Below are 12,501 nucleotides of genomic sequence, written 5' to 3'. Positions count from 1 at the left end.
TCTCACATTGGAGATGCCAATCCTCAGAGGTACAGGGTGGATTATTGTCTTCCACCCAGGCAGAGCACCAACACTTTTCAGAGGCTCAGACACATCCTTGCATCCAGCTCTCCCCTAGGTGGGATTCCAGGTCCATCTCCCCTCCCAGGCTGTGCGTGGCCAGTTTGCAGGACACCCTGGTTAAGAGCTCAGAGTCCCCTACTCCAAAGTCCGACTGCTGAAGGCCCCTTTATCTGCACTGTTTGATGAAGGTGATCCTTGTTCTGTTCAAGCAGCCCGAAGGACACGGGGTTTGCATGTTCCAGCACTCCCTGGCATCCAGCCTGCAAAGTAAAGTCCAACGAGGTGACTTCTGAAGGGAAAAGGGAAAACTTGGTGATGGCCTCCACTGCATCACCACTGTAAAAAAAAAAAAAAAACTTTATAAAGTTTCTATTTCCTCTTCCTCCATTTGTTGTTGGCTGGGGGACATTCCTGCTCATTGTTTGCTTTGTGTTGTTCTCCCAAGTTGAAACGCAGGTCTCACCTCTGCTGATTTCCTGGAACTGGCCTGGAGAATTGGCACAAACCTGAGAGCCTGCCAGATCCCTGGGAGAGCTGTAATCCACCTGCTTTTTCCTGATGCCACTGAGTATTGCAGGGAGATATCCCAGCTTTCCCACTGAATGAGTACACAAATGAATAAAATATTAAATTTCCATTTTTTCTTGACAGTTGTAAACAAAACCTTGGCAAGCATTCTCTCTGCAGCAGGAAGTTGGGAAATTGAAGCAGATCCATTACTTTTTTAAGTATCCCATTATTTTCAAGCCAGCTCTGTGAGATGGGGAGTGCTGAGGAGGGGACTCTGGATTTTTTCAGGCTTGACTGTGTCAGTGCTAAGCACAGAGAGTGAGAGCTGGGGAAAAAAAATAAAAACACAAAAACAAAAACCAAAACCCAACACTTTGATACTGCAAACACTTGGATTGGATTTTAACATCACATGCTCGAGCCTACACAGAGCCAGACTGAGTCAGTCCCAACATCCTGTCTCCAACAGCAAGCAGTAGCAGACTCCCCAGTGCTCAGTGTAATTGTCAACAAAACCCTGATTTTCCCCACACTTTTTGGTCTTTTTCCTTCTGTTTTTTTCCTTTATTTCCCCTTTATACTTTCTGTCTGTGACACAATGTGACTGAGAGCCGGCACACCCTGTGCAACTGTTTGCCGTCATGTTGAAATGCACCTGAGATTGACAAAGTTCCCTCCACTCCAGGAAAATTACACAACCCCCCTGGACTTTATAAATCCAGAATTTCCCTCTTATTCCTCTCTGTAGGGCCCTTCACTCCTCCTCGGGGTGGAACCTCCACCCACACCGAGCCATGCGGATTCTCCATCTGCTCTTTGCAGTCGTTGTCATTCTCCTCCTCCAGGGCGCTCCGGGTAAGATCAAAATTCTCACAGGGGTTCCTGCAGGACTATGGAGAGACAAAAGGCAGGTTCCTACTCTTCTGAGGTAGAAGAGGACAAGACAGGGCCCTCAAAACAAGGCTGACCTAACTCGCCCTTCCAAGTAAAAAGTTTCTCCTGAGATGGTCTCCATGAAATTCCTGGATGCAACCTGAGTTCATAGGATGTGCATCCCCTCCTCTCAGCACCCTCAAAACTCATCTAGAAATTCTGAGCCTATTCCAGGAGCCTGAGCTTTGCTCCTGACCAGGATAAAATCCTCATCCTCCACCAAACATGGAGAATCATTAAATTCTCCATGAGTGGACTATAGATGTGGCAAATGCAGGAAGGTGCAAGTGTGACCAGAAGGCTGAGGGAGGTGATTTTCAAGATCCCACCTGCAAAGCTGCCTCCAGATTTCGGATCCTCAGCATCAGTAGCTGATGGAGCAAGTCCAGAGGAGGCCATGGAAATGCTCCAAGGGCTGGAGCCCCTCTGCTCTGGAGCCAGGCTGGGAGAGCTGAGGGTGTTCACCTGGAAAAGTGAAGCCTCCAGGGAGACCCCAGAGCCCCTTCCAGTGCCTAAAGGGGTTCCAGAAGAGCTGGAGAGGGACTTGGGACAAGGGATGGAGGGACTGGACAAGAGGGAATGGTCTTGAGCTGAAGGATGGTAGGTGTAAATTAGATATTAGGAAGGAATTTTTTCCTGTGAGGGTGGGGAGGCCCTGACACAGGTTGGCCCAAAAAGCTGTGGACTCTCCACCCCTGGAAATCTGGGGGTTTTTTCAGGGCAAGGTTGGATGGGACTTGGATCAGCCTGGGATAGTGGAAAGTGTTCCTGCCCATGGCAGGAGGTTGGAAGTAGATGGTCTTTAATGTCCATTCCAACTCAAATAATTCTGTGTATCTTTGATTCTATAAAATCAAAACTATCTTTCAGGGGGGAAAAGAAGAGGGAAAGGCAGATAATTTACTTTTCTTTTTGTTTGTTTTCTTCGGGGATTCTGGTTTGATAGAGATTTATTCCTTGGTTTGGTATTTTTGCTGGCTGCTTGTATACATATGTCAGAGATTTGGGCTTCATTCAGGTGTAAGGTCACTATGATGTTAGCAAGACTCTGGTGATACCACATTTGCAGAAGGCAAACCTGATAACCAAGAGGAGGAGATTTAGTTGCTTAGCCTGTTTATGCTCTCATTTATTTAACTGAAGTCCTGAGGACAACAAAGGGAGAGAGAAGGGTTTTCCCACTCCACTGGTGGTGGGCCCTCCAGAACCCAAAACTTGGTGCTTCTGCTGTGTCTAAAGAGAAGCAGAACATTTTAACCAAGACAGCAAAAGATTTGAAATACCCAAGCAAACAAAACACCAAGAAGCCAAAAAAATCTCCAAAGGAAACAACAGGTGAAACACCTGTTGTTTCAACTTTTCTGCCTTTTGATGCTGTCCAACCTCACCTAACTCACCTAACCTAACACAGCCAACCCAAACCTGGCTGTCTCACCCAGGCCAGTCATTAAAATACTCCCAGTGCCTGCTGGATGGAGAAACTCCTCCCGAGCACATCTGATCCTCACCATGGGACCAGCTGAATTTCCCTGCTGCTGGCTGAGAGCATCCCATTGCTCAGCCACCAACACCAGTGCAGTTCCCAGTAGGTTTTGGGGCTCTGAGCAGGTTCCAGCTCTCCTAACCAGGTCTCCTGTCCCCTTTCCCCAGCAGCCAGAGGCCGTTCAGACACGCAGCAGTGCAGAAGCAGCCGTGGCCACTGCCGGAGGCTCTGCTTCCACATGGAGCGCTGGGAAGGGAGTTGCAGCAACGGCCGCCTGCGCTGCTGCCGGTGACAGCGGCCACACCAGGGTGGTGTGACAGCCCCAGGAGAGCCAGCCCAGTGATCCTGCAGCCAGAACTGTACACAGAACCTGTCCTCAGACTTCTCCGTGCCTCCACGTGCAGCTCGGTTTGTTTGCCAACAATAAAACTTTGGGTTTTCTGTGTCCTGCTGGGTCCGGAGTGCAGCCGTGCTTGCCCCTCAGATGGGGCGCCCTGCCTGACACTTGGGGGTTTGTGGTGCTGGAGGTGCACTGGGGGATCCAAATCGTCTGCACAAAGGTGGCAGATGTGGTGTAAGAGCAAGGGGTGTCCTTCCAGAATGGCAGCAAGAAAGGCATGGGGTGGTCCAAGCAGTTCTGAAGCCTCTCTTGGGACCCATTCCTCCACCTCTGTCTCAGTCACTGCCTTTAACAACCTCAATTTCAGAAGAGGCCATGGCAGGATTCATCCTCTTCAAGGGGATGGACCCAAGACAGAGGTGTGATTTTCCCTCCAGAAGTTCCTCTTCCTCTCCCATAGCAATAAGGTGAACCCAGGTGGGTGACTCAGGTTATCCGACTTGATCTCCTTGAAGATGTCCTTGCTCATTGCAGGAGTGCCGGACTAGATGACCCTTAAAGCTTCCTTCCAACCCAAACCATTACATGATCCATCTCTGTGAGGAGGTAAAAGTTGGAAAGGCTGAGAAATCCACGGGGAAAACAATTAAAACAATTCACCCAGTCTCACAGGGAGTGTGGTAGGTTCTGCATCTGCCCTGTTCCTGCGTGGAGCAATTCCCAGGTGAAATCCTACTTCCATAGTGCAAGTGATTCCAAACTCTTATCCCAATATCACCCGAGGGGTATCACTACGTCTTGTCCTGCATAGGCTGATTTATTGAGTAGAATTAAGAGTGGCAATGAGCCAAGGCCAAGTTCATTTTCAGCAGCTCCTCACCAGGGAGTGAGAGCTGTTGGCTATGGACTGTTGTCCACTGAAGCTCACTGTGGTGTGCTCTGGAGCAGGACCCCCAAAGCAGGTGATGAGATGGGAAGGAGTTGGTGTAGGAGGAGCAGGAATAGAGATGTCTTGGAGCTGTGAGTAGAGATTTGGCTTGAAAGGGTATGAAAATCTCCTCACCACAAAAAGCTGGGAGATTTATCCCTGGAAAACACCCACTGTGGTACTCAGGACATGGAAGAAATGAGGTGTGCAAAATTCCCACCCTAAAACCCCCAGCTGCACACCTGGCTTCAACCTAAACCCACTCTGCTATCCATTCCAGAGGCGCCAGTCTTGCCCTGGAGGGAACCAGTAAAACCAGTGACCCAGCTGTGCCAGCTGACACCCCATGGAGATCTGACTCAACTCTGGCTGGACTGTGAGCAGGGAATGATCCCCTTACTCCTCCCCACCATGAACTGAGGCAGTGAGGGACTGCTGGGCTCCATGCTGGGATGCCCCGTCCCTGCTCCTGTGGCTCTGCAGGCTGCAAACACGGTGGCAATGCCTCCGTGCGGTCCCCTCTCCTGGATGCTTCTCCTCTGTTGAGTGACAGTCTGGCTCCTCAGGGACCTTGGAAAGCTCAGCCAGGGGTTAGCAGCCACTGCGGCTCGCAAGAGCCATCAGCCCCATCGAGAGATAAGGCCCCCCTTGATAACAGGACCTGCCAGAGCTGAGCCTCCAGTTTTTCCACCTTTTTGAAGTCTGGCCGGTGAAGTTTTGCAGAACTTTGTCTTTTTGCCAAAGTAACCAACTTCCAGCTCCAGCCTTTGCCTTCCCTCCTTTTCCCCGGCCTCCTCCCCCTTGGCTTCCCTCTTCCTCCTCGCTCGCCCAAGCGCAGCCTCTCCGTGATAGGGATTCTGGGGGGAGGATGGCCACGATGAGGGGGTGATGTCATTTGTTTTTGGCCCTTCAGAGGAGCGAGGGTCAGACACGTCTGCCTCTACCCAGCCTGGCGCCGGGAGCAACTGGGAGCCTTCCTCTGGCAGCCGCCCCTGCGCCTTATCAGGGGCAGGATGACATCCCGGGGCCGGGATGCCGGAGCTGCGAGGGAAAGGAGGTGGGGAGCCCCTGAATGTGAGCCCTGTGAAAGGCCAGGGATGTGTCTGTGTGTGTGTCTGAGCTCGCTGGCAGCAGGGAAATCGTTCCCAGCAGGATGGAGCCGGCTATCAGCCACCAGAGAAAGGGAAAGCACCTCTGTGCCAAAGCCCGGCCACATCAAGGGCGATGCTGTCACCCAGATCTGCTCCTGGGGGGGTTAAACTTCTCATATCCCAGGCAGACAATCTGGAAAATTCATCTGAAAAAGGTTAGAAGATGCCCTTTGCCATCAAATGAGAAGGTCAGGGCAGATGGAGGGAGATAAATCAATTTGTCCTATACCCAAAGCTCAGGGTCTGGAGTGCTCTCAAGCAGAGCTGGGTACAAATTTACCATGGAAATGGTTTGGGGATGGACCTCTTGTTTTGGCATCCTTCTCCAAGGTGGATTGAAAAACCTTCATTCTTTTAAAATGTTACCACCAACCCCTCTTTTCTTCTCTTCCCCAGAAAGTTGGTTTGATCAGAAAAGTGTAATATTTTAGGCTAAATCCAGGGAAAACTGGGCTTCCTATCTCCTATAACACAGCCCTCAGAAGAGAAAAGCTTTGTGGGACATGGGAGCCCAAGGAGAGAGACAGCTCCCCACAGCAATGGTCTTCATATAAATTTAATTTTGTATTTTTTTTTTATGTTAGAAAAAATATTTTTCCCCCATTCTGATAGATCATCATGATCACTTTGGAGACCAGTGTTAATGAGGGAAAGGGAAATTTTGGGCAGAGCATCTACAGCCCCTGAGGATTGGGACAGAAATCTAAACAACTGGTAGGTCTCCTTCCAGCTGGAAAATTTATAAAATTTATTTTCTTTTGCTTGGAATAAATAAGGTTTTTCGCAAAAGTAATTCTCAGTTTTGGTAAGTGGGAAAATAGATACCGAAAAACAAGGAGTGCTATAAAATTAGAGGGAATGGCCTCAAGCTGTGCCAGGGGAGGTTCAGTTTGGACACCAGGAGGAATTTCTCAATGGAAAAGGTGGTCAGGCTTTGGAAGGGGTTGCCCAGGGAGGTTTGGAGTCTCCATGCCTGGAGGTATCTAAGAAATGACCAGCACTCAGTGCTCTGGGCTGGTGACAAGGTAGGGATCCTTCACAGGTTGGACTCAATGATTTTGGAAATCCTTTCCAGCCTAAACAATTGTGTGATTCTGTATCAAATGAACCTCTGTCAGCCAAACCTTGGCACTTTTTTTCCATTAATAAATTGCTGCCCTGTTCGTACATCCCTTCTTCTTCTGGGAAAAAATGCAGCCACTGGCACTACCCAGTGCTGATCTCGGCTCTCCACATCAGCACAAAAACCTGGCAGTGGCTCAGCCCCAGCATCTCAGGGGCTGTGCAATAAAGTACACGTTTTTCCTAGGCAAAAATAAATGACTTCACCCTTCTGGCGAGCTGCTCTGGGCTCTTTCAGCAGCTCACGTGGAAGAACGGCAGCCCTGGAGCAGCACAGCCCCCTCTCCCCACTGAGGGAGCACTGGTTGGTGGGGAAGCTCCAAAACAAACACGGTGGTGAGTAGCTGCTGGACTGCTCCCCAGCACAACAGCAAAGCCACCTGAAGCCAAAACCTCGTGGCTCTCAGTTAGGAGATCCTCCAGGGCAGGGAGGAATTTGGGGAATGTGCAGGGGAATGGCTTTGCACCTCAAATGGGGAGGGTGGATGAGTCCTTTCTCCTCTCCAGCCTCTTCCCCAGGACCACAGCCTGCAGGACCCTTTCCCAAATCCCACAGCTTCTTCCAGGACTATCCCCTCGTGCCTGGGATGGACACGAAAGCTGTCAGGAGTCTTTATTTTCCAGATCTTTGCGCCGTTATCAGCGACTCCCACACACTGGAAGTGAGATATGTGTGACAACATTTTTTCCATCAGCGAGCTTATCATGGCTGAGAAGAGTGGAAGGGGTTGGGGAGGGTGATGGGGAGGGGGAGGAGGAGGAGGGAAGGAGGGGAGGTGCACGGGCATGAACGCCTACCCAGCCCATCCTCCACCCACCCCATGATCCCACATCTATGGAAGAAGGAGAGGAAGAAGAGGGTTTTGGAGCAATGTGTTGTCAGAGCAGTTGTGTCAGACCCAAGGCCTCCTGATTCAGTAGAGCCAGTCCTAAATTCCTTAGGTAAGATCCGAAAACACCCTTCCTGCAAAAACTCGTTTCTTAATTCATATGGGTGTATGTACAAGTGAGGAGAGCCTCTGCAAGGATGTTGGCTGGGCTAGCAGGACCCCAAGGGGTCTGACCCCTCCTTGGCGTCACACTGATCCTTCCCAGGGCAGGGGGAAGCTCCAGCCAGCAGGAAAAACATTAATGTGGAAAATATCTCAGCTGTATCAGACCACAACAGAGCTACTGGGACGCCAGCACTGCATCTGTGGTTGTGAACTGTGTGCTGCATCTCGCTGGGTTTCTGCTGTTGCCACTTTTCTCAAGCTCTGGGCCTACAACCCAGTTTTATAGGGTAGAACCTGAAGCCTTCCCTTCCCTGTCTTCATCTGGACAAGGTGGAGGGAGCAGAAGTAGGGAATGATTCTTTAAGACTGGAAGTTCATCCCCAGCCTGGAGGACCTGATGCCATGGTCCTGAGGCACCAAGAAACAGCAAAGTTTGTGCTGCAGGAGCTGTGGGGACAAAACCCAACCTGCAGCTGGGTGATGTAGGGAACTACAAAACTTGGTGATAGAGATGTGGAGCTGGCAGCACTTGCCAGGCCAGTATGTCCAAGTGAGGTCTGCAGGACAAGCTAATAATACAGATGTGATTTCACAGAATCATAGATTGTTTTGGGTTGGAAATGACCTGAAAGACCATCTCATTTCACCCCCTGCCATGGGCAGGGACACCTTCCACTATCACAGGTTGCTCCAAGCCCCATCCAGCCTGGCCTTGAACACTTCCAGGGACAGGGAGTCCACAACTCCCCTGAGCAATCTCATCACCCCTATAGTAAACAATTTCTTATTTCAAAGGCTCTGTGCATTTGCTCTGGAAATCACTATGTTTATTCCAAGTTCATGCATGTCCCAAGTTTGCCATTATCCCCTTTTCTCCCAAAGATCTGGGTGTCTGTTTGGCCCATAGCAGCCACTTCAAATGAAACACATTTCTTTTGTGCTGGGGTGAAAAACACAGAAATTAAACAATTCCTCCCTCCAGGCTGCTGCTTTCAAGGAAAGCCCAAGAAGATGCTACTCTGGTTTTACTTCAAGGTGAGGAGTCTGGCAGTACTGTCTTGAGTCCATGGGGAGGTGGTTGCCCAAAGGAACCAGCTCTGGAAGCAGAGGTGAAACTGAGGTCCCCCTTGATGGCATGGGAACAGCTTTGCCTCCCCAAAGAGGAAAGTTATGGATTTTCCTGTTAGGATCTGCATGATGGACTCTCTGCCCCATGAACACTTAAGGATTTGCATTATGGACTCACCAAGCTGATGTTTCCAAGGATGAGGCTGGGTGACAACACAATCCTTCAATATACGATCCACAGCCCAGGGGCAGCCCTATCTGAGCACCAGACAACTCCTGACACAGAGCACATGGAGGGAAAACACATGGGAGGGGAAAATGTGGATGTTTTGTCTGCTCGGGGCTGTGGCTGGTTCTGGTAGCTGGGGTGGGGAGGTGGCGGTGGTGCTCCTGTGATTAATGGGAGGTTTCACCATCAGCATCGTCGCTCCCAGGCTGCCTGTCCCCTCAGGAGCTGCTATCTGCTGGGAGATGCTGCTCTGGGAGCTGCTATCTGCTGGGAGAGGCTGCTCTTCAAGCACAGCTCATTAGCAGGGTCCCTTGGGGGGTGACAGACTGTGGTGGGTTCAGCACAGGCTGGAAAAGGGGATTTTGGATTTTGTGAGCTGACACGGTGGGGGATGATCCAAGGTCCTGCTGACTGTAGGCAGAAGCAATTCTGGCTTGAGCTAATCCAGTTATCAGCCCCCACAACAGCCCTGTCACTCACCAGAGTCACGTGGTGAAATACTGCAAAAATGCCTTCAGAGATGGGAAGTCATCCCACCAGCCATTGTCAGTCACCAGCTGGTCAATGCTGAAGTAAAAGTGGATCCCAAAATATGTGCAGAGACCTTCTGTAACTTGGGTATGGGACAGAGATGAGTGGGTTTCTCACGGATGATCTGCAGCAGTGATTCTCTCATCAGCCTTAGACCAAGAATTGAGGTTTGTGGATGGAGGTGGTGCAATGACAAACTTTTTAGCAGAGGCTGCTGTGACAGGACAAGGGGTGATGGTTTTAAACTAAAGGGGAGTCAAGAAAGATTAGATATGAGAAAATGTTTTTACAATGCAGGTGGTGAGGCCCTGGAACAGGTTGTTGTGGCTGCCCCATCTCTGGGAGTGTTCAAGGTCAGGTCCTGTTCAAATCAGTTTTTTCAGGGCTGAGTTGTTTGGGTTAGAAGGGACCTAAAGGCTCATCCATGTCCCCCTCCCTGCCATGGGCAGGGACACCTTCCACTATCCCAGGCTGTTCCAAGCCCTGTCCTACCTGGCCTTGGACACTGCCAGGGATCCAGGGGCAGCCACAGATTCTCTGGGCACCCTGTGCCAGGGCCCCCCGTGCCAGGGCCCCCCAACCTTACAGGGAAGATTTCCTCCCAATATCCCATCTATCCCTGCCCTCTGGCAGTGAGAAGCAATTCCCCGTGTCCTGTCTCTCCATCCCTTGTTCCAAGTCCCTCTCCAGCTCTCCTGGAGCCCCTTTAGGCATTGGAAGGGGCTCTGAGCTCTCCCTGGATCCTTTTCTCCAGGTGAACACCCCCAGCTCTTCCAGCCTGGCTCCAGAGCAGAGGGGCTCCAGCCCTTGGAGCATCTCCGTGGCCTCCTCTGGACTCTCTCCAGTAGTTCCATGTCTCTCCATTGCTGATGACCCAGAGCTGGATCCAACATATATCTCTCACTTCATTCTCTTTATGTTGGAGAGGGAAAGAGGGGCTGCTTCTCTCTGCAGGCCGTGCACAAACAACTCACTGAGCCCTTCTTTTTTCCCTAATTAGTGGCAGTTTTGTATCACAGTTGTCCTAGGCACCGCTTTCTCATATCCAGGATGTGTCACCAACCACATCCTCATCAAGTTCCCTGTGTGCTTGTGGCTCTGAGCTGGAATTTCAGTTTCCATCCCCAGCACTGTCAGTGTTGGCTCCTGGAACAGGTCACTGGGATGATTCTGCTCAGGCTGCTCTGCTCACCCCTCTTTGGCAGCAGAGTCGGTGCTCTGCATCCCATCTCATCCCAGGGGACACCGGCACCGTGGAGGTCTCCTCAACCTCTGCTGTGTCTGGAGGATTGACCTCTTCCCTTCTGGGGTTATCATCTACCAGACTCTCACTGCTGCCAAGTTACCTCAGCAAGACAGGGATAATCCTTCCCATCCAGGAGGGAATTAAATTTGTCTGCACTTTTAAATTGGCCACTCTTTGCTTTTAACGCTGACCAGCGAGCACAGAGCTAAACAAGCCCTCGGCACAGTTTGGCCATCAGGGCATTCCCAGCAGGCTCCCGTAGGGAAGAGGTCTCAGAAAAATGATTCTGAAGGAATACCAGGTTAGGTGTGCCTCCATTGCACCCATCTGTGTTTTGGGGAGGGTTCCTCCACAGGTTATGGCTGTGATCAGGAGGGATATGGACTGGAGTTTTATCCATGTAAACGGAGAAGAAAGGCAGTGTCTTGGAGTAATGACGAAATTTCCATGTGCCACAAGTGTGACCTGCTCCAGAGTGAGAATGTGGAAGTGATCAGTGCCTGAGGGATCAGCAGAAAGTGGTGGTGACCACAGAAACCAGCCAGGAAACGCAGTTGTGGTGCTCTGCCACAGTGAGATTAAACAGCAGGGCACCTGCACAGGGAACCTGAGGCAAGACCCACCTGGGATATGGACACAAGCTCCTCTCTCTGGTTTGTTCCACCCCAGCAGGATCCAAGGGACTGGTTCACACTGAGTCATAGAAACATAGAACCATAGAACTATCGAGTTATGGAATGTGTTGGGCTGGGAGGGACCTTAAAGATGATCTGGTTCCAAACCCCTGCCATGGGCAGGGACACCTTCCACAGACCAGGCTGCTCAGAGCCCCATCCAGCCTCCAGGACTGTCCCTGTGCCGAGGATTTCCCTCTTTAGGGACAGTATGCACGAGGCTCAGTCCCACAACAATGGGAATCAGGCCACTAACAAATTAATTAGCAGTCTTCACAACAGGCTAATTGCCATTTTCATACAGGGCTGTTCTTGGAGTTTCCCAACCAGGTATGACCTGTGGGTGTAGGACACAGACCTGCTGAGCACCCCTGTGCTGTGAGGCTGAGACTCATTTCCCAGTACAATGAGAAGGATATTTCTGGGCTGCTTTCCTTTCAGCAGCTTCCTCTCGTGGCACGACGTCTGCTGTGATCTTCATTTCCCTCTCACCCTCCATTATTCCTCAATATTCCTCTTCCAGGTCCTTTTCCTTATCTGCCGCCACTTTCCTGTTTTTCTTCCTTGCTCAGCACCCTCCAGCCTGCCCGGCTCCTGGACCATCAGCTCCTGTCGAAGGGCTTCCTCCTCCTCTGGCCACTGTCCTCCCAGAGATAGCCCCGAGCATCCCGGGGGACCGTGGGCATCCCGTGGGGTCCTGTCAGGAGAGGGTGGCGGTGCTGACCCCTCGCCAAAGGAAACGGCGCCGGGAGGAAACGGCAGCTCTGGGATCCCAGAATATCTCTGCTCTGGGTTACCCCAGGGATGCAGAGATAAGCAGAAAAAGGGGGAAGGAGGAGGAGGTCAGGGCTGTTCAGCTGAGATGTTTGTGTGTCTTCTGGCACAAACACCAGTCTGGGCTTCCCCAGCAGGCGCCAGTGTCATTTTGGGGGACAATTGTTGGTTCAGCCTCGCTCACCTTGGAACGTGCAGTTCAGCAGCACGGCAGCCAGGGAGATGCTCGAGGCCATGGGGAGACAATGCTGGGAGAGCCAAGCCCTGTCACAGCAATTCCCAGGAGAGGATCCCATCTTTTTGCCGTCTTTGTTGCCTTGGGTGGGTGCCAGTTCAGGGTTAGGACCTCTCTGTGCCTGGCGCGGGAAAGACTCGGGGTTATCCCTGCCTGCTGTGTGGGGACTTCCATGGGCAATGTCCACCCTTGGTAGGGCAGTCCCAGGAGCTCGTGCAA

At 51.3% G+C, this 12,501-nt stretch overlaps 1 protein-coding gene across 1 annotated transcript; it reads left to right on the top strand.

The window, feature by feature from the left end:
* Positions 1–1,287: 1,287 nt before the first annotated feature.
* LOC140683602 (gallinacin-13-like) lies at positions 1,288–3,436 on the top strand. The gene is made up of 2 exons (XM_072926263.1): positions 1,288–1,428; positions 3,160–3,436. Exons 1-2 carry the CDS (start codon positions 1,368–1,370, stop codon positions 3,279–3,281), a joined length of 183 nt encoding a protein of 60 aa, XP_072782364.1. The 5' UTR covers positions 1,288–1,367; the 3' UTR covers positions 3,282–3,436.
* Positions 3,437–12,501: the final 9,065 nt, after the last annotated feature.

The sequence above is a fragment of the Taeniopygia guttata genome, chromosome 3 (genome assembly GCF_048771995.1).
Source record: "Taeniopygia guttata chromosome 3, bTaeGut7.mat, whole genome shotgun sequence".
In the NCBI taxonomy this organism is placed as follows: domain Eukaryota; kingdom Metazoa; phylum Chordata; class Aves; order Passeriformes; family Estrildidae; genus Taeniopygia; species Taeniopygia guttata.
This window is presented reverse-complemented; position numbering and strand designations above follow the sequence as displayed.

Bases quoted from the DNA above. Each gene is read 5' to 3' on its own strand.
- LOC140683602 (XM_072926263.1), top strand. From the start codon at position 1,368: ATGCGGATTCTCCATCTGCTCTTTGCAGTCGTTGTCATTCTCCTCCTC. The intron at 1,429-3,159 runs GTAAGATCAAAA...TTTCCCCAGCAG, and splicing joins CCTCCTCCAGGGCGCTCCGG to CCAGAGGCCGTTCAGACACG.